General features: G+C 46.8%; 1 protein-coding gene across 1 annotated transcript in view; it reads right to left on the reverse strand.

The window, feature by feature from the left end:
* Srrm4 (serine/arginine repetitive matrix 4) overlaps window positions 1-19261 on the reverse strand; it is a 154265-nt gene that overhangs the window by 42306 nt on the left and 92698 nt on the right. Inside the window, exon 2 of the mRNA XM_005078986.4 lies at window positions 5891-6037. Within this exon, the coding sequence (XP_005079043.1) occupies window positions 5891-6037 (147 nt within the window). The remainder of the gene's footprint in view (window positions 1-5890; window positions 6038-19261) is intronic.

Raw genomic sequence — 19261 nt, forward strand, 5'->3', positions numbered from 1 at the left:
TGAGTGGAAGCTGATCATTAAAAGTGTATTTGCGTGGGTCTAATGTAACAAGATACATATCTTACATCGCTTCACAGAACCTCAAAAACCTCCGTGCTTCAGGAATAATTATTTCCCGTTCAATTAAATTCAAACACTCAGGCTGCAGTTAAATGAAGTCAAGTTATCTTCTTTTATAATTGGGGCAGGCTCCAGAGATTAAGAACAGTATCCTATAGCAAAGAGAGACAGCTATGGATTGAAATCTGCTTGAGAATGGAAACATGTAAGCTCAGTTGGCCTTTACTGGAACAATTAAGATTATTAATTATTTTATTTTAGTAGCAACAAAACCAGCACTGAACTGATATATATGTATGTATGTGTATATATATGTACACACACACACACTGTACCAAGAGTTTTATATATTTTGACATAAATTTTGGAAGGCAGTGTCTTTTTCTTTTCTTTTCTTTAACCTGCCCCCTTGGGAGTGAACTCAGGTCTTTGTAGTTACAAGGCAGAGCACTTAGTCGAGAAAGGCCCCTCTAGGTCGCCAGTATGCTGCTGCTTACTTCATTTCACAGGTGAAGGAAATGAGGTCCAGGGAGTTGAGCTCACTTACAGTCAGGAATCATCTATGGTGGGATCTGAACCCCTGTGATTCCTGCTTTGAGAGTTGCCTCAAAACCCCAGCTGCCTTCTGGAGCTATTTGTGCAGCTAGTAAGACGGAGCAGGCCCAACTCATTAGAACATCATAAAACGTTGTCATATTTTATTCCATTTGAAGAATATGGATCATCAGAGTTAGCAGGAGGGGATGATGGGGGATAAGAGCATATGTTAAGGCCTCTGCTCCACCAACAAGTGAACACACACACACACTCACAATGCATGCTTTTAAGAGAGTCACTTTTAGAAAGTTAAAAATAAACATCGTAAGAATGTTTAAGCATTAAATCTCTGGCTACCAAATCACCCCTACATGCTACAAAGCACCAAGCACAATAAACCATCCAGAAAATGAGCCAGCTGCCTTTAAAGGCACAGTCAGTCACTTCCAACTTTCTTTCTCCAACGAGTACTTGACTTCCAGCAAAAACCCAGTGAGCATTTGCCAAATGACCACGTGATGGATGAAGGAGTCTGGCTGTGTGCTGTGTGTTTCATAGGGACACATCTTCTGGGAATTTGGGGGGTGGGGTAGGAAGTTGAAAAGCATGTTAGAAATTAGGAAAGAGTTCATTCTTAGGACCAAGAACTCTATCGTCTAGACCCCTAAAGTCTAAGAGGCAAGTCATCTGGGAACCAGTGTCCTAGACTCAGGCTAAAACAATAGGGTAAGTTGAAAAGCCTTTAAATCCAGTAGCCCTGAAGTCTATGAGGTAACAATGTACCAAAGTCTTCACACACAAGCACTCACATTTCCCCATCTCTTTCCCCTACCCTGGTTGTACCAAGTGCGTCACAGACTAGCAGCAAAGCACACATGCTGAGTGATATGTAAAGGGGTTGGGTACCGGCATCCACTGAGTTTCGTGTATGATGGTCAATTACAGCTGCTACAGGGGCAGACTGAAAGTTCAAGTAACTGAGTGTGCAGTGGTTAAGTCCACACTGTGAAAGAGTCAGAGAATTAGTGGGCAGAGGCTAAGCACACACGATTGAAGATGAGCACTCAGTTACACGTCTAGTTTTAAAGTGTGCGATGGTTGAAGATGTGGCGGTCATGGTTCCCCGCACAGTGGCTGAGCTTGCAGAGGTTAAAGGTGAAGACAATGGCAGTAAGAGATAATTGTTCTAGAAACTCAAAGACCTGGATCTGTACTCTAGTCCCCTTCCTAGCTCAGAGACTTTCTGACTTGTATTGTCACCATCTAAGAGGTGGGAATTAAACCAGGTACCTGGGTCATAAGTTTGCTGCTACATGCCTTGGCCTGGTACTGAGTACATTTACAGCTAACATGCCACGTTAGAGTCACACACCATGTAATGTCATTCCGATAGATGAGATGGTTGTCCTATTAGTTTGATAATGGAACTGAAATCCTCCAATTGACTGATGGTCTTGCAACACAGGGTGTTGCTCATGCATGTGTGGTGATGTTGGAGGGGGCAACCCACTGTGTTTTTAGTCTGGTAAACTACAGTGTGGATAATTACGTGCAGATTATAATGGTAACAAAGGGCCGGGTTATGTAGTCACTCTATTTTTATTAACAGTACAGAGAAATGCTGGCTTTAGGCAGAAGCCTTTCTACTTCTGTATCTGCTCTATATCCTGATTTCACTGTTGGCTCTTATGTTTGATTGAATCCTTGCTGCCCTCAGAGCTGTAGGATACACTGTGTCTGTGTAGATGTGAAACACAGCTTAGCTGTAGGATACACTGTGTCTGTGTAGATGTGAAACACAGGTCAGGTATGAGCTGTAGGATACACCGTGTCTGTGTAGATGTGAAACACAGGTCAGGTATGAGCTGTAGGATACACTGTGTCTGTGTAGATGTGAAACACAGGTCAGGTATGAGCTGTAGGATACACCGTGTCTGTGTAGATGTGAAACACAGGTCAGGTATGAGCTGTAGGATACACCGTGTCTGTGTAGATGTGAAACACAGGTCAGGTATGAGCTGTAGGATACACCGTGTCTGTGTAGATGTGAAACACAGGTCAGGTATGAGCTGTAGGATACACTGTGTCTGTGTAGATGTGAAACACAGGTCAGGTATGAGCTGTAGGATACACTGTATCTGTGTAGATGTGACACACAGGTCAGGTATGAGCTGTAGGATACACTGTGTCTGTGTAGATGTGTCACACAGGTCAGGTATGAGCTGTAGGATACACTGTGTCTGTGTAGATGTGAAACACAGGTCAGGTATGAGCTGTAGGATACACTATGTCTGTGTAGATGTGTCACACAGGTCAGGTATGAGCTGTAGGATACACTGTGTCTGTGTAGATGTGACACACAGCTTAGCTGTGGGATACACTGTGTCTGTGTAGATGTGACACACAGCTTAGCTGTGGGATACACTGTGTCTGTGTAGATGTGACACACAGCTTAGCTGTGGGATACACTGTGCATGTGTTGCTGTAGCTGTGGCTGTAGCTGTAGTGTAAGCTCAGGTGTAGACTGCTACATCTTCTGGGTTTGTGTAAGTCCTGTCTCAGGTGTTTGGACAACAACGTCTTCTGAGGACAGACTCTTCAGAGCGTGTTCCCATCATTAAGTATAACCAGTGTGACTTTTCTTATCACTTATTTGATAGTTACTAATTATCATCATAACTGTGGTTTTTAATTCCCCAGAGAATCAGTCACAGACAGAAGAGGACTAGAGGCCCAGACACTGTATGGCTCAGTTGATAAGATGACAGCATCATTTTTTTCCCTTTAGATTTTCATTCCCAGAAACCCCTCCTCCCCTGCTCCCTGATGCTCTTAACTAGAATTTTTAAAAGGATCTCCTATGTCCCATATCTACTACCAGGAACCACAGGTACCAATTAAGGTTTGACCCTGAAATGTCCCCCCAGCTCATGTCTGAACCCTGCTTCCCAGGTGCAGCTGTTTTGGCGAGGCCAGGTGAGGTTTAGGAGTTGGAGCCTGGATGATAGAAGTGGGTCATCTCATTGGAGGTGGGCCTTTGAAGGTTATGCCTGACCTAGCTCTGATCTGACTCTCTTTCTCTCTCTGCACTCTGTCCTGGCCATTTGCTGTCACCTCATACACTAACTGCCACTGAGGGACAATTCTTTTAGACCTTTCTCACCATGATCATGAGAAATACCCCTGAAACCAGGATCCAAAATAAACCTATCCTTTCATTCTCTGTTTCTATTGGATACTCTGGTGAATAGAGCAAAGTCACTATGAAGTGCCTGATCTATATCAATGCTCGACTCCACCTTCAGAAGGAGGTTTCCATAGTCCCATTCACAGCTGTTTAACCGAGGTGTGGACCAGAGTTCAAACATACTGCCAACATTAAACAAACAAACACAAGCTTTATGGTGTTGCTTGTGATCAAAGCAAAGGGCAAGGAAACAGATGCATATCTGGGGCTTACTAGCTAGGTAGCCTAACAGAATGTGTGAGCCCTGGGTCCTTGTGAGAGACCCAGTCATGGAAAGCTAAGTGAGCTGTGCCTGAGGAATAACACCTAAAGCTGACCTTTGATTTCCACATACCCCATGCACTACTCCATTGTGCACCTACAAACACACACAGGCACGGCACACACTCACACATACACTCATGCACATACACTCATGCACATACACATATGTACACACATTCTCACATACATTCACATATAAACATGCAGGCATATACATGGATGCACACACACTCCCAATACATACACACATACTCACACATGCATACATACACATATGATGGTATCATGAGTACATTTAGATGAGACAATAATGGACTGGGTTGTGTGTATGTAAGATAGAACATTCAAAACCAAGAGGTAGAGAGTGCATTGGCCCCTCCATTATCAACTGTAGGCTTAGTTTAGTTAAGTTAAAAAGACCATGCTTTATCCATTTGGTTAGTTTTTTATTATTAACATGTCTGAGTATGGGAATACATACACATGTGTCACGGTACACATACTAAGATCAGAAGACAATTTGCAGACATTGGTTCTTTCCTTTTACCATTTTAGGACCTGGGGATCTATTCCCAGTAATTAGGCTTGTCCCTTCTACCATGTAGGACCTGGGGATGTAATCCTGGTCATCAGGCTTGTTCCTTCTACCGTGTAGGACCTGGGGATCTATTCCTAGTCATCAGGCTTGTTGCTTCTACCATGTAGGACCTGGGGATCTATTCCTAGTCATCAGGCTTGTCCCTTTTACCATGTAGGACTTGGAGATGTACTCCTGGTCATCAGTCTCAGAATAGTCAGTGAGCATCTTTTTTCTACTGTGCTATCTTGATGGCCCAGCTAGAGTTTAAGACTCCACTGTTTTAACTTCCTGGTTAACATATCTTAGTCATCATTTCACCTTTATGACACTTATCAGTGTCTAGCACAGCACCTGTCATTTATCAGGGACAAAAAAGTCAGTGTCTGAGTAGTTAAGTTAAGGAACAAGTCTGAAGCTCAGGACACAAATATGGGTTGAAATTATTATTTGAGAGTCCAGGGCTCACAGATAATCAAGAATTAACTCTATCATTAAATGTGAGGGTCTTGCCTGACCAAGGACCCGGGTAGTGAGTGGTAAGGCTAGAATATCAGTTTGATTGGATTGAGTGATACCCATGAGATGGGTGTGTCTGTGAGGGTGTTCCAGAGATGATTAACATATGGAAGATCAAATAAGAAGGGAAGCCCTGAATGCAATGATGTGTTTTGGTGGGCTTGGAAGGAACAAAGGTAGAAAAAGGAAGAGGCCCAACTGGAGAAGGAGTGAAGGCGTCCCCCTCTCTCCGTCTTCCCCTTTCCCCTCCCTTCCCTCTCTCTTTCTCCCTCTCTCCCTCTCCATCCTGTCTCACCATGCACAGTCACAGAAACAACCAAGTGACCATGGAACAAAGTCTCTGAAGCCATGAGCCAAAAATAACTTTCATTTTCATAAGTCCTTGTCACACTGATGGAAGTCTAATTCACACAAACCGAGTCTAGCTTGCCTCCTGCTTTTAGAAAATACATTGCCATTAGAACTCGTGTACTGTATTAGATTTAGTGCCTGCATCTAAACAGTTGTGGCCAAAGCCATTGGGTCCACAAACCTAAAACATCAGCCCGCTACAGAAAGCATCTGTTAGCATATGACACGCTCTCAAAGAGGAACTTGGAAAGGAGAAGGGGTCAGAAAGGAGGACTTGGCTTCCCCACACCCAGCTTTCACTGGCTGTTGGCTCTGAAGGAGGCTGTGTCTCTCACCTGTGTGCTTGGGCAGGACCCAGCTCCCTGCAGGGCTCCTCTCTTTCCCAGCTGTTCGTTCCAAAGGTCTCAGTGGCCAGATGGTGGCTCAGCTTTTCTGAAGGTCCACCCTGGGCTGGGACCAAGAGATTGCTTTGGGGCTCTGTCCTGCAGGGGAAGAAAGGAGGTAAAGTGTTAGGATATTTGGAGTCATTTCATTAAATATTCAGAACAAAGGTTTTGCTAGCCTCCTTCCTAGATGGAGGTCATGAGATTATCATGGCCTTTTTCTCTCTGAGTGGAGTAGGGGGTCATTTCTAGTTCAAGGCAGCTAAGATCCACACATCTCTTTCTGCCTCAGTGACTTTGAAGGCTACACACTCTGAAAGTTGAAGCCACTTGGAGGAGGAGAGAGATCTGAGCTTTAGTAATTTCATAAGAGAGAAATGGGCTGGATTAAGTTGCTAAGTCTCAGAGTTCACTACTGCAGCTTACCCCATCCTGTCCCGACTAGAGTATGGAAGGTCTCAGAAGTCAGCACTCACACTCGCTCTCAAGATGCTGGACACTGAAGCATGGAAGGAATAGTTTAACTCCCCTTGACCCCTCCTTTTTTTTAGACTCTATTTCTCTGCATTGTCTGTCACCTCTTATCTATAGTTTGGGTTTTCCTCCCATAAACCAATAGTCAACCAAGCCCCAAAAGTATTAAATGGAAAAATTCCACAAACAGATCATAAGTATAAACATGTACTTCTCCGAGTAGTACAATGACACCTTGTACTGTCCTGCTGTCTCCTGCTTGGGACATGAGCCATCCTTTTATCCAACATATCCATACTGTATATGCTACCCAACTGTGAATCACTTAGTGGCTATCTTCAGCAGATTAACTAACAGGGTACTTGAGTACAGTGACCAAGTCACCGTTTTTGTACTTAATAATGGCCCTAATGTATGAGAGAGTAAGACTGGATTTTTGAATATGCCAAGGGGAAGACATAGGTGCTCCCATTTTATGAGACGGTAAAAGCACAGTACGATGTTTTAAGAGAGAGAGGGATCACATTTGTAGTATATTATTTCTTGGTTATCATTATTAACCCTGCACTATACCCAATTTATAAAAAAAACCTTTTTATAGACTCACATGTAAAGGGAGAAACATGATGTGTACAGTGCTGGAACCTCCTAGTTTCCAGGAGTCCACTATGGTCTTGGATGTTATTTTGATTGGATATGCAGGCAGAGGGTCAGGGGGATTGAATGCTTGAATTTGGACACTGCCTTCTCCACTCAGCATCTGTAGTACCCACAGCCAGCTATTGAACTCCTGAATTACAAGTCCCTCAGCAATGAAGTAGAGAACACCACCAGTCCCTAGACTGTTGACATGACATGAGTACAAAGATAACTTATGCTAACCAAAAGACCTAGAAAAATAGCTTTTATCTTGGTTATACTTTCTTGAAAATCAGCCAGTCTGGTATCTCTTGCAGGGGTGAGGTCACCTACCTGGAATAGCAATTCCCTTAAAGACTTAATGTTCTCTCCTCTTGTCAAACAATTTGTGGGAGTCACTAACATACTTTGCCTATTTAAGTCTGAGGAAGGGACAAGTGATTTCCTAGTCACTTGGTCTTTGTGACTCTTGTTACTCAAAGTCCTGGATCCAAACCTTCTTGGACCCAGGAGCTTGAGAGTCGAGGGTCTGTCTTAGTTCATTCTATGTTCCAACTTTGGGTCAAGCATAGATTGATCAGTCATCCTCGGCTCTTCTGCACAGGCTCCTGCCAGTTTTATGACTCACAATGAAAGCATCTGATAAGCTCTCTGATCCTTAGGGATTCCAAGGAGTGAGCCAAACCCAGTCAATAGGGAAGCAAGGGCAGAACAACACATTCATCTCTGCCAGCTGCTTATTGGAGCATCTTCAGAAGCAGAGCTGGGAGTCACTGCCAGCCAAGGAGGAATGGAAATCCTAATCAAGGCTGCCTCCTTCCTGGTCCAAGCTAACCCACATTCATTATCTCTAAACCTCAGTGCCGGTTCTCGGTGTGGGAATGCAGTGACCCAATCAGGGATGATACTGTGACCATGAAGTCTATATTCAGATGGCAGAGGAAATCATTATGACTTAACTGTGAAAACTGTGACTTATTGAATGTGACCAATTAGGATGTGATAGAATAGCATAAAGGGTTGGGAAGGCAGCAGAGTGCCTATGGCCCCTGTGATGAGCAACAGGGACAAGGGAACTTGCAGAATGAGGTGGCCTAAAATGTATTCACAGATTGATTGATAGATACTATTGCCAGCTATACACTCTTCCCTGAAACACTACATGGGCTTAATGACTCACTTGCCATGAATACAATGGTAGTGATCATGGATGACCCTCCCCATTTTTTGGTAGGGTTTCTTCTGCCTGTAGCCCTGACACTCCTTCTATAGACAAGGCTGGCCTTGAACTGTCAGAGATCTCCCCCACCACCACCCGGAAATGCATGACTTTCAAACTACATCACCAGGCAATGTTTGTCTTGTTCTCCTTGATTGATCCCTTTAAGGTGAGGACCATCATCTGCCATGTTGTGTTGTAAGAACACTCAGCCCCACGGAGAGGCCTGCTGCCAATAGCTATCACCAGCATCCCACCAGGTAAGTGAGCAGGTGGGTAGGAGGCCCCTGGAACATAGCAAGCTTTAGGCTGAGGGCACAGCCCTTGAGGCATCTGATGACAACCTCATGAGATGTGCTGAGCCAGAATTTTCAACTCACAGAAACCACGAAACCCAGTTGCTTGCTGGGTTTGTTTTTAGCTACAAGGATTGGGAGTGATTTTTTGTTTGCACAATACTACCTCCCTTCCTCAGAGGTATCTGCAGAAATGGGGAGGTATATGCCCGTCAGAAGGACTCAAATTCAAAGACCTCATCACACTCAGGAATGGCAAGAGGTGAGATCAGAGATGAGGTCTTCACAGTGACATTTCTGCGATTGTGTACCAGGGGATGCACTAGCTTGCTCTTTTTCTCCAACAGTACTAGTTTCAGCTTTCTGGACTGGGGTACCCTACTGGGAAATTCGCAGTAAAGCAAACAGAAATACAATAAATTCTACAGGAAGAACTGAAGGGAAGGACAGGGCCCTCCATGATAGAACATTTAAAACCTTATTGTAGACATCCTAACACTTTTATTTTTTGTGACCCAGCTTCTCCCTGCCTCCCTCTTTCTACCTGTCTACACGTACACACACACACACACACACACACACACACACACACACACACACACACACACACACACAGGTTCCATTCTGAGACAGGGCCTCTCACTGGGGCTTGCTGAGGTTTAGGCTCAATGTCCAGTGAATTTTGGGTGTCTTCCTGTCTCCACCCTTCCAGAACTGGGATTTCAAGTGTATATTACCACACCCAGCTTCTTATATGGGTCCTGCAGATCAAACACTTGCACACCAAGCACTCAATTAGCCAAGTCATCTTCCAGCTCTGTTCAGCTTCCTTAAAACCAGAAGAGAGAGTTCGAGCTTAAAATCTGATATTCCCCGAATTTGGCATAATATCAAAGTTCACAATGAGGTTTCTGAATGAGGTCCGGGGACCCATTGTAGATGCAATGAACGAGAGTCTGAAATAGATAGGCCCGGGAATCTACACACTAAAAGAATAAAATCACAGATAGCCATTTGTCAGATCAAGCACAAAATCCAAAGATGCCATATGATCTGTCTTCAGTCGCACCCCGGCATCCTTCCCTGCTTTCCCATCCTTCTGGCCATATGGTCTTCTTACTGTGTCTCACATGGGACAAAACTTGCCTGCCTCGGAGCCTTTGCACTTGCTGCCCCTCCCCCTGCACCTGGCATGCAGCTTGCCTGGTCATCTCCTCAGGCTCTCTCAAGGGTCTCCTTTGCAGAGAGCTATTCCCGACTTCCCCATCTCACCCTGTGCCCTCTTCACCAATGGTAGGGACCACATGGGGATTAGTGAGTTCAGTATTCTTCTTCACTGATAACTTCTTTATGTCCTTTAACTGATAATCTTCTGGGCAAGGACATGAGTTCTTGAGGTAGGGACTGGTCTCCTTACCATCAAGTAATCAGAGAGTGGCTAGTGGTGCCTCTGTTTGCTGGTGGATAGATAGGTGGATGGATGGGTGATGATGATGGATGGATGGATGGATGATGATGATGATGGATGATGATGGATGTGTAGATGTATGGGTGGATGGATGGATGAATGGGTGATGAACAGGTGAATTCTGGGCACCGATTCTATACAGAAACTCTAGCTCGGGCTCTGCCCCTTCTTACCAATCAAGGTGCTGAGTTGGCAGGAGGAAGAGACTGTGAAGCATACTGCCCTTCACTGAAACCAGACCTCAGTCCCAGCATCTTCCCTGTCTCCAGGCCTGTATCTTTTCAGGGCCTATTTCTGCAGAAGCATGCCCACAGCTGCCCCATCTTCGCTTCATAGTTATTAAATGTTGAGTTTTAAAAAAGTACTTAAAAGAAGACAAGATCTCCAGGGGACAGCTGAGACAGGAAGTCAAGGGCCGGCACACTCCACTTCACAGAGGGAAGGGGAAGCCACGGGTGCTGGGCAACTTGAGACCTTCCTCCTCCCTGCATTCCTGCTACTCAGAGATCTGCCACTGATGGGCTGCTGCCCGTAGTCATGGCAACAAGCAGCCGATTCCTAGCCTCTGATAAGAGTCAGGGGTGAAGTTTCTACAAAATTCTCTAAGACACTTGGATCCCTAGCTGCTGGCTCGCTAATCTATCAAAGCGTCCATGAGTGGAGCAGAGTTTCTGGTCGCTCCCAACAAAGCACTCATTTGGTCCAGGGCTGGAGGCCAATCCTTGTGACCCTAGCCCTAGGCAGAGTTAATAGGGTTTTAGAAACAGACAAACAAGGCTGGATGGTGGGAGCTTCAGAGTCAGGCGACCTCGGTAGAGAGAAGGAAAACCGAGGCCTCGAGGCACAAGGGGGTTGCTTGAGCCTGCGTCGTCAGTCACTCGAGTCAGAGCCGTGCCTGGAGCTGCCGCCTTTTGTCTGCTTGGCCAGCGCTCTTTCTGCAACCCTTGGTCGCAACAACACTTTGCATCTATTTAAGCATCTACTGGACAGCTGACACTGGCGTGAATGCTGCTTCTCTCTCAACCTTCAGATCATTGAAGTTCTAAGGAACCCGCCAGCAGGTGTGGCCAGTTCTGTTGTGTGTGCAGAGAAGCTGAGGGATGGAGATGGAAACAGCTAGAATGCCAGCAGTGTAGGTTATTTATAATAAAAATCAACTGAGGGAGAGAGGTGGGGGGAGATACTCTGAGAAATATTTTGAAACTGCAAGGGGCCTATAGTATGCTGGGTAATTCCTCTCGTGTATTCAGGGCATAGACATCTCAGGGCTTGGCCTGCATCTTACTTCTCACTTGGAGAAGTGGCCCTTGGCCCTTGGCCACTGGCTTTAAGACATTCCTGACTCTGACTTTCTCTATCCCACCCACAGCTGTGCCTGTGTGTATAGTGTCTCTAACCTGGTGTCTTAGTGGATGCTAAAAACCCTATACAGTGTGCAGCATGGTGAACCTCCCCCGCTCCTACTGCTGGGGACAGAGACCTAGCGAGGAAAAGGGACTTGCTTCTCAGGCAGGCCTCAGGCCCCACATGCTTGTTCTGTCTCAAGGTTGTGAATGACCCAACCTTATCTCTGTACTTGCCACGGGCCTGGAATCTTCTGTTTTCTATACTCAACAGAAGCCCAGGCCTCCAGGCTCCTGAGCCTCCTAAAAATCCCAGAATTCATCACGGAGCTGACCTGGTCCAGCAATAAGATGGGTGTGGCTAATTTGTGCCTGGGCTCCTGGGACTCTGGCCTGGAGTCTTGGAACTCCAAGTCTTTTTCAAGGTTAATCTAGTTAATTAAGCCCTCTTGAAGGTAATCTACAGGAGGTTTGACCCTTCGAGCTTTCTTATCATGGCTGGAAAAAAAAAGCAACAAAGCTTGGGAGAAGATAGGGGATTTTTGCAGCGCTACTGCGTGAAGCGTCATTTGGATGCAGGGACAGTCGTGCCCATTCTAGTAAAAAACTGAATGGAAAACAAGAAAAGTTTCTCAAGATGACTCAAGTTTTCCTCTGCTTTTCATCCATTGCCGGACAGATGTTCACTGAACAACAACTTCACGGCAGATTACAAGAACACAAAAGTCCACACCAAGTCACACTCTTTGCCCTCAAAAAGTTTCCATCATGGAAGGCTGGGAGGGGGGATGTTCCCTAAACTAGGAAATAGAATGCAGAGGACTAAGCTCTCTGGCAGAGAGGAGTCTAAGGAGCCCTGTAACCACAGACCAGTGCCTAACCCAGCCTGGAGAATGTGGGAAGGAGGCCAAGGTGAGTTCCCTGAAGGATGAACAGAAGCTGGTCAGGGTAGTGGAAAGGCAGACAGAGCAGGGAAACATCTCATAACTGCTCCGGACACAGCATGTTAGAACAGACAGGTGGGGGTGAAGGATGGAAGGTACTGAGAATGAAGACAGACTCTTCCCGAGTCACGTGGACAGCTGTTTCTCGGGTCCTAATGTGCACACGAGCCACTTGGATTTCAGTGGGGGTGAGCGCTGACTCGGCGAGTCTGGGGAGAGCTTGGATGACGCTAAACCATCCCAGGTGCAGCTGTTCCCTGGAACACACTTGGGTTACTCAGGTTGTAGATTTTACAGGGATTTGGGCTTGATTCTAGATTGACCAATGCAGACAGGCTCCCACCCTGATGCTTTCCTGAGACAGTGGGGGCAGATGAGAGAGAAAGAGAAAGATGGCGTCTGTGTATGCATGTGTCTATGTGTGTCTCTGTGTGTGCATGCAACACTCTTCTATACAATAATTACTTGGGTCTCAAGTGTAGGTTAATAAAACCAAAAGAATTAAATGTGGAAAACTCAGCTCATAGTTTTCTTGTTCAGCTTAGCCAAGCAGGTCAGGCTGCCACCTGGCCTGGGGCTTTAAACGTTCATCATAGAACACGTCTGTATGCTCCCCCCATGCCAATCCTCCCCCAGACCACCCAGCCATGCTTCTTCCCACAGGCTGGCCTGTCGATTGCTGATCTGTGGCGAGAGATCACGCTGAGCAGGGAATTAGAGCTGACTGTTGGGCCTGCCTAGAAGGAATGGTTTCCCACTTGAGTGTGCCAAGAGAGTAATGAGGCGATGCTGGGAAAGCATGTGGCTTGGGAGTCCCACTGACCAGGGTTCAAGCTTCATCCTGCCATTGTCATCATGGGCAAGGATGTCATCCCCCATTCTAGTCTGGAACCTTTGCATCTGCCAGGATTTCAGACACAGGCTGTGGAGTCCTTTGAGGAGGGGTGGGGCGGGTGTTGATTATGTAAGGTATTGCTCCTGGAGGGATTCTACAAGACGAGTTCCTTTAAGACATCATCACGGCTGCTGGTGGGAGGGAATGGAGGGGGTTACAACTTGGGAGACTTCGTCAGCCTCAGAGGAAACCCTAAGTCCAGCATGGTGGGTAGAGACCTGGTGTGAGAACTGGGAAAGGGGAAACTCCGGAGAGGGGCTACCAGCAACCATTCAACTAGTCTCCATTCACTACGGGGTTATCGAGTACCTGCTATATACCATCTATGTTGCCAGCACCCAGGAGGCAGCTGGATGCAAGGACAAAGCACCCACACCGTTTATAGCTCTCATTTGATCATAGTGGGCCGCAGGGAAAGGAGTGCAGAGAACAGACATGAGGAAGTGGTAAATGCGTAGGCCGTCAGATGGGCATGAGAGCTGCTGAGAGAAGAAATGGAGCATAAAGCAGGAAGCAGGAAGCTTCCCGGACAGAGGAGAAGTGCTCCTGGGAGAACATTGCAATTTCAAATGGGGTCGTTGGAGGTGACCTTCCAGCCAAGGTTGGACAGTGGTAAGAGAGTGAGTCCCAAGCATGCCTGGGAGGATGCAACAGACCAAGGGCACAGCCAGTGCAAAGGTCCTGAGGTAGGAACATAGCAGAGACTGAGGACCAGCAGTGAGCGGGAGCTGACTAAGCAAGGGGGAGCAGCAGGGGCGATGTCAGATGGACAGTGAGGGCCCAGCTCACAGGGGTCTGCAGAGCCATTTCAAGGAGCTGGGTTCTCATTGCAGCCAGACGAGAAGCTCTCAGTGGGCTCTGAGACAGGGAGTCATGACCTGACTCAGACGTTAAATTTTTTCCCCTGTTAAGTAACAGGGGAAATGGCAAGGAAGCTGGGAAGACCCATGGTGTGACAAAAGGGAGGGTGGTGGGCAAAGCTAGTGCAGATCTATCATCATGTTTAGCAGGCACCGGACCCTCAGATAGCAAGGGTAGAGTCAACAACAGGATACGCACATGAACTGGACACGGAACATGAAGAGAGAGGTCAAAGATCACCACAAAGTGATGCCGGGAGGATAGAACCGTCTTTCCCTGAGCTGGGAGGGTAGAGAGGTATCTGAGAACGGTGCTCCCGAGTTCAGTCTTAGAGATAACTACTTTTCATGAGGATACATTAATTACCCCTGGTTTCATCACAGCATTTTCATACATGTCTATAATGCATTTGGATCACCTTCATCCCCATTGCCTTCTCTCATCCTCTGGCCACCCTTCCCTCTTCTCAACCTCTCCACATCCATGGCTTCTTATTGACTTACTTTGGCAATCCAGTGAGTTTCATTATGGCTGCTCACAGACACGTAGGCACCTTGCCAGTTACTCAAGAAAATCTATCTTCCTTCCCTGGCCACTGCTAACTGCTCATGAGTCCTCAGGGAGGAGTGAGGGCCTTACAAGCCAGTCCCTCAAATGTTAATTTGAGATGCCAACTAGATACCCTCACAGGGGTGGTCACTGGGCAGTAGGACTTGCAAGCCTGGGCTTTCGTGAACTCACGGGAACCAAGAAATGCATCTGAGAGATGTTGGTATCCAGGGTCTGAACCATGTGGGGTTAAGATGGGGCACCTGGCTAGACTGTGGTGGGGACTGGGCAAGGAGGCAGCTCTGAAGTCCTTGTTCCAGAGGAGTTCGGGGATATTAAGATGGCGCAGTAGGAATGCTCCAACCTGATGGACTGGCTCCTAAGACATGCTCCCAAGGTGCAGAAAGGTCCAGTTCTCCCATTTAGCTGCATTCACTCATCCGTCCATCCATCCGTTACACATCCCCTCCTTTTTCAACTTAGCATCATTTTACATGAGGCCTTCCCTTAAGTTTGAAGTCTAGCAGAAGGGATGAGACCAGACATATAATAAACCATTCTAGATGAGTGAAAAACACCCAAGAAAGAAAGGACATGGGGAGGAGAGATGTCTGTCTGTAGCAAGCAAAGCTAACTGGGTGCAGGAGTTGAATCTGGTCTGGGCAGACATGAATAGCAGCTAGACAGGAGCTGTCTGATAATCTGCCTGATCACTCCCCAGCCAGGTGACCTCAGCCCAGCCCCTTGCTTCCTGCTGAAAGTGCAGACAGGGCAGAGCTGCTGTGGGGAAGAAAGGAGGCATGTCTCCAGAGCTTAGACACCACCTGGCACTTGGTGGCACTTCCAAGATGGCCTCTGGGGACCCACTCATTGCTGATTCTGATGACTTTTCCCCAGAGAGCCTGAGGTGAGGGACTCTGGGCTGAGGGTGAGAGGGAGTAAAGTTGGGGTGCTCTTAAGGGTCGGTTGAGAAGCTTCTACCCTGGGGGTTGGCTTTGGTGCCCACTAAGATGAATGACTGCTTTAGCACCTGTCAATAGCATGTCGCCATTCCCCACCACTTCTTCGCTAGTGATCCAATGATGGAATGTCCCCTCTCTCTTCATTCAGGGACACACACCCACTGGAGCTCCTGCAGGCAAGGGAGTCCTGAGATACGCACACAAATGCACATATGTACACATACAACACACATCTTCCTCCCCACTCACAAACATACATGACCACTGCCCAAGGCTGCACATAGTTTGGGACAACATTCTTAACAGGCAAAGGGTAAGCAGCTGCAGAAATCCACAGAGAGGACAGAGCAGACAAGCCACAAATCTTGATGGCAGGCGGCGAGCAGGCGATGAGCTCCTGAGGTCTGGGCTCGTTAGTTTTGAAATAACACAGCAGAGAACTGAGATAAAGGGTTTCCATGGGGGAAGCTGTCAGATACCTCGTCTCAGACTGCTGGAGTCACTGGAGGGACTTTTGGTCCATCTCTCTGGGTTAACTGTATTACTGGATCCCAGTGTCAGCGTTTGTCAGAGCTGGGCCAGCCCTGGAGGACCGAGCCCAAGCCTGGGTAAGCTGTGGTCTGGGAGGAGCAAGTATCGAGGGCAGAACACTTGAGCTTCAGGGGCAGAGCTGAGGCCTTCATCTCTGCAGCTGCAGTAGATGCTGTTGGCTGGTCAGACTCCTGGTTTTTACTACCTTGTGAAGAGAACTAACATGCTGACTACAGACCCCCCACAGATGCTCATTTCCAAGAGGTTATGTCCAACTCTAGAGGCAGGGCAACCTACTGCCTGTGACTTACTGATGCCATTATACCAAAGACAATGGTTCTCCCTTGCTTCAAGACAGGACCGATGCTGTGTAAGGGCCCACTGGACGTGCTTAGCACATTTCTATGAACACCCTGGTGCAAGTCACACTCGGGGGCTCCCCTGAGATGATGCTGAAGCTGGCCCCAGATGAATTCCCATCTTTCCTGAGATTTCTCCTCCCACTCTGTCCTGCATCCTCCATACTTTCGTCCTGAGATCACTCCCACCATAGGTTAGCCATACACTCTCTGGCCCTTAGTTCTTGCATCTTCCGTCTAAGACACAGACCCAAGGTTAGTCTCTATCAAGCTACTGAATGTAAACCAATGGTGAAGTCTGTTATTGTCTAGGTTGTCGTCCCTGCTTTGCTACTTTGTGTTGTGTGTGTGTGTGTGTGTGTGTGTGTGTGTGTGTGTGTGTGCTAAAGGAAGTTATTAAACACCATCAAGCCTGAATTTTCTCCTCTGGGTATGGGAAATGTTGTCTGGAGATTAATTGAACCTGCCTTCTGGGGTGATGATGTAAAGTTTAGCACATTTCTTGGACACTCAGTAAATGATGTTATTTTGTTTGTTATGTGATGGTGATGATGATAGTGATGATGGTGGTGGAGAAGATAATGGTGAGGATAATGATGATGATGATGGTGGTGGTGGTGGTGACCATAGTGATGGTGATGATCATGGCGGGTGTTTGTGGTGATGAGGTGATGGTGACAGTGTTGGTGCTGAGGATAGTGAGGGTACAACACTGATGTTGATTCTGACAGTGATAACAATGGCTCCATACCAACCCCACCAATGAGGAGAAAGCTTTCAGAAGCTCTGGCATCAATCACCAGCATGTTCTCAAGTCACCCTTTGTCTTCTCCTCTGTTAGGCTTACCCCAGAGGCTCCATCCTTTGTTTATACAGCCTCTTCTCCCCCTGGGAGACAGAGAGCCCTGGAGAAAGGCAACATCTAGCTTTACATTACAGTAGCCATTCCTCAAGCCCAGCTCAGGCATCCAGTCCTTTCACTCACAGAAATGGCTCCTCCACAGCAACTCAGAAGACACAGCTGTTGGCAAAGGTCTGCTCCTCCATGGAGACATTTATCAGCCCTTTAAGAGTCAAACCCATTACCTGAGAATTGTGGGTTTACTAGAGAAGTTTCTCTTCATTAGTTAGCCAGACTCATGATTGCCTCTTACTGATTTTGATGGACTCTTTGAATGTGATTGCATGTGTACATGTGTGTGCATGTGTGACAGTGCATGTGTGCGTGTGAGAGTGTGTGTGCATGTGTGATTGTGTGTACATGTGTGAGAGTGCATGTATGCACAGGTGTCTGCATGCATGTGTGTTTGCATGTGTGAGAGCACATGTGTGTGAAGGTGTGTGCATGTATGCGTTTGTATATGTGTGAGAGTGTGTGTACTGTACATGCATGAGATCGTGCATGTGTGAGAGTGTGTGTGCATATGTGAGAGTGTGTGTGCATGTGTGAGAGTGTACATGTGTGAGATTATGTATATGTGAGTATGTGAGAGAGTGTGTGTATGAGAGAGAGAGAGAGAGAGAGAGAGAGAGAGAGAGAGAGAGAGAGAGAGAGAGTATGTGTACTGGGACATCTTAGGAGAGCTCCCTACTGTACAGGTATGAACAGCCTTTTCTCAAAGCTCCATGGTTTCTCGGCTGATAACAGTAAGGAATTTACCAGTCAGGAGCCACTGGGGGTTTTGGGATCAAGTTGACTGGAGCTCAAAGCTGTACTGCTATTTTCAGGCTGTGATCTCAGATGAGCCCTTTCCCGTGTCTGGCAACACAGCGATAATTACAGTATCTGGCTCTCAGAGAAGACACAGGCAGGATGTGTGAGACCTTTCCTGGTGCAGAGAAGGCACTCAGTCAGAGTTAGCTGTCACTGTGATCGCAATTACTCATTGTAAATAGCTGGGGGGAGCTTTTTGAGTCTTCCTGTCTTTGCTCAAGCCCATTCCTTCGCCTAGCTTGCCTTTCCTCCCCCTCTTTGGCAGGGGAAGCCTCACTCATGCTTTGAGGCTCAGGTCAGCCATCCCATCTGTCTTCTCTCATGTTCCTCACAGTTTTCTTCCACTGAGCTCTGGAGCCACTAAGGCCACAGCAGCAAATGCTGCCTGATTCTGGACAAGGCCACTGGAATAATCAACTCTCAGTTTCCTGGTTTTGGAGGGATGGGGATAATAATACTTTATGTGTTTGGATAGTTACAGCAAACACGCACTTACTGGGCTGAGTACAATGTCTTACTGTAATTATAATTGCAATTACGATCTAAAGAAGCTCGTTAAATCCAATATGAAAAAGAGGTCGGGAGTCCTGTGGCCCTGCTTCCTCATTCATTGGGTTTGAGACAGCATGACTTCCTGTTGCCTGGAAGAGTTTGGGGAGCCTGAAATACCCCATCATAACCTCTGAAGGGCTTTCCAGTGCTGAGACTTTGGTAGTCTGATAATCCTTAGACTTTAAGTGTTACCCACATCGTTTTGCCTCTCTCTCACTATTTTTGGGAGGTAACACAGTGGATCATTAGTCTTCAAGTTATCATCCCCAGCTGCAGTGTCAGAGTGAAAGGTCTCCGTATTGAACAAGACCCTACTAAGTATCAAGCACTTCATCAGATCTATAAAAACCCATCGTACCATTCAAATCCCCAAGGCACAGCAAGCGGTTCAGAAAGGTGTAGTGAGTTGCTGAAGGACCCACAGTGAGCTGTGAGGAAGCCTGCCATCCTCAAAGAGCTATAGCTTGGTGCATTTGACTTCCACGACCCAGTTTCTGGAGTGATCACAAACCTTTCT

This window comes from Mesocricetus auratus, unplaced genomic scaffold (genome assembly GCF_017639785.1).
Source record: "Mesocricetus auratus isolate SY011 unplaced genomic scaffold, BCM_Maur_2.0 Super-Scaffold_100025, whole genome shotgun sequence".
Taxonomy (NCBI): Eukaryota; Metazoa; Chordata; class Mammalia; order Rodentia; family Cricetidae; genus Mesocricetus; species Mesocricetus auratus.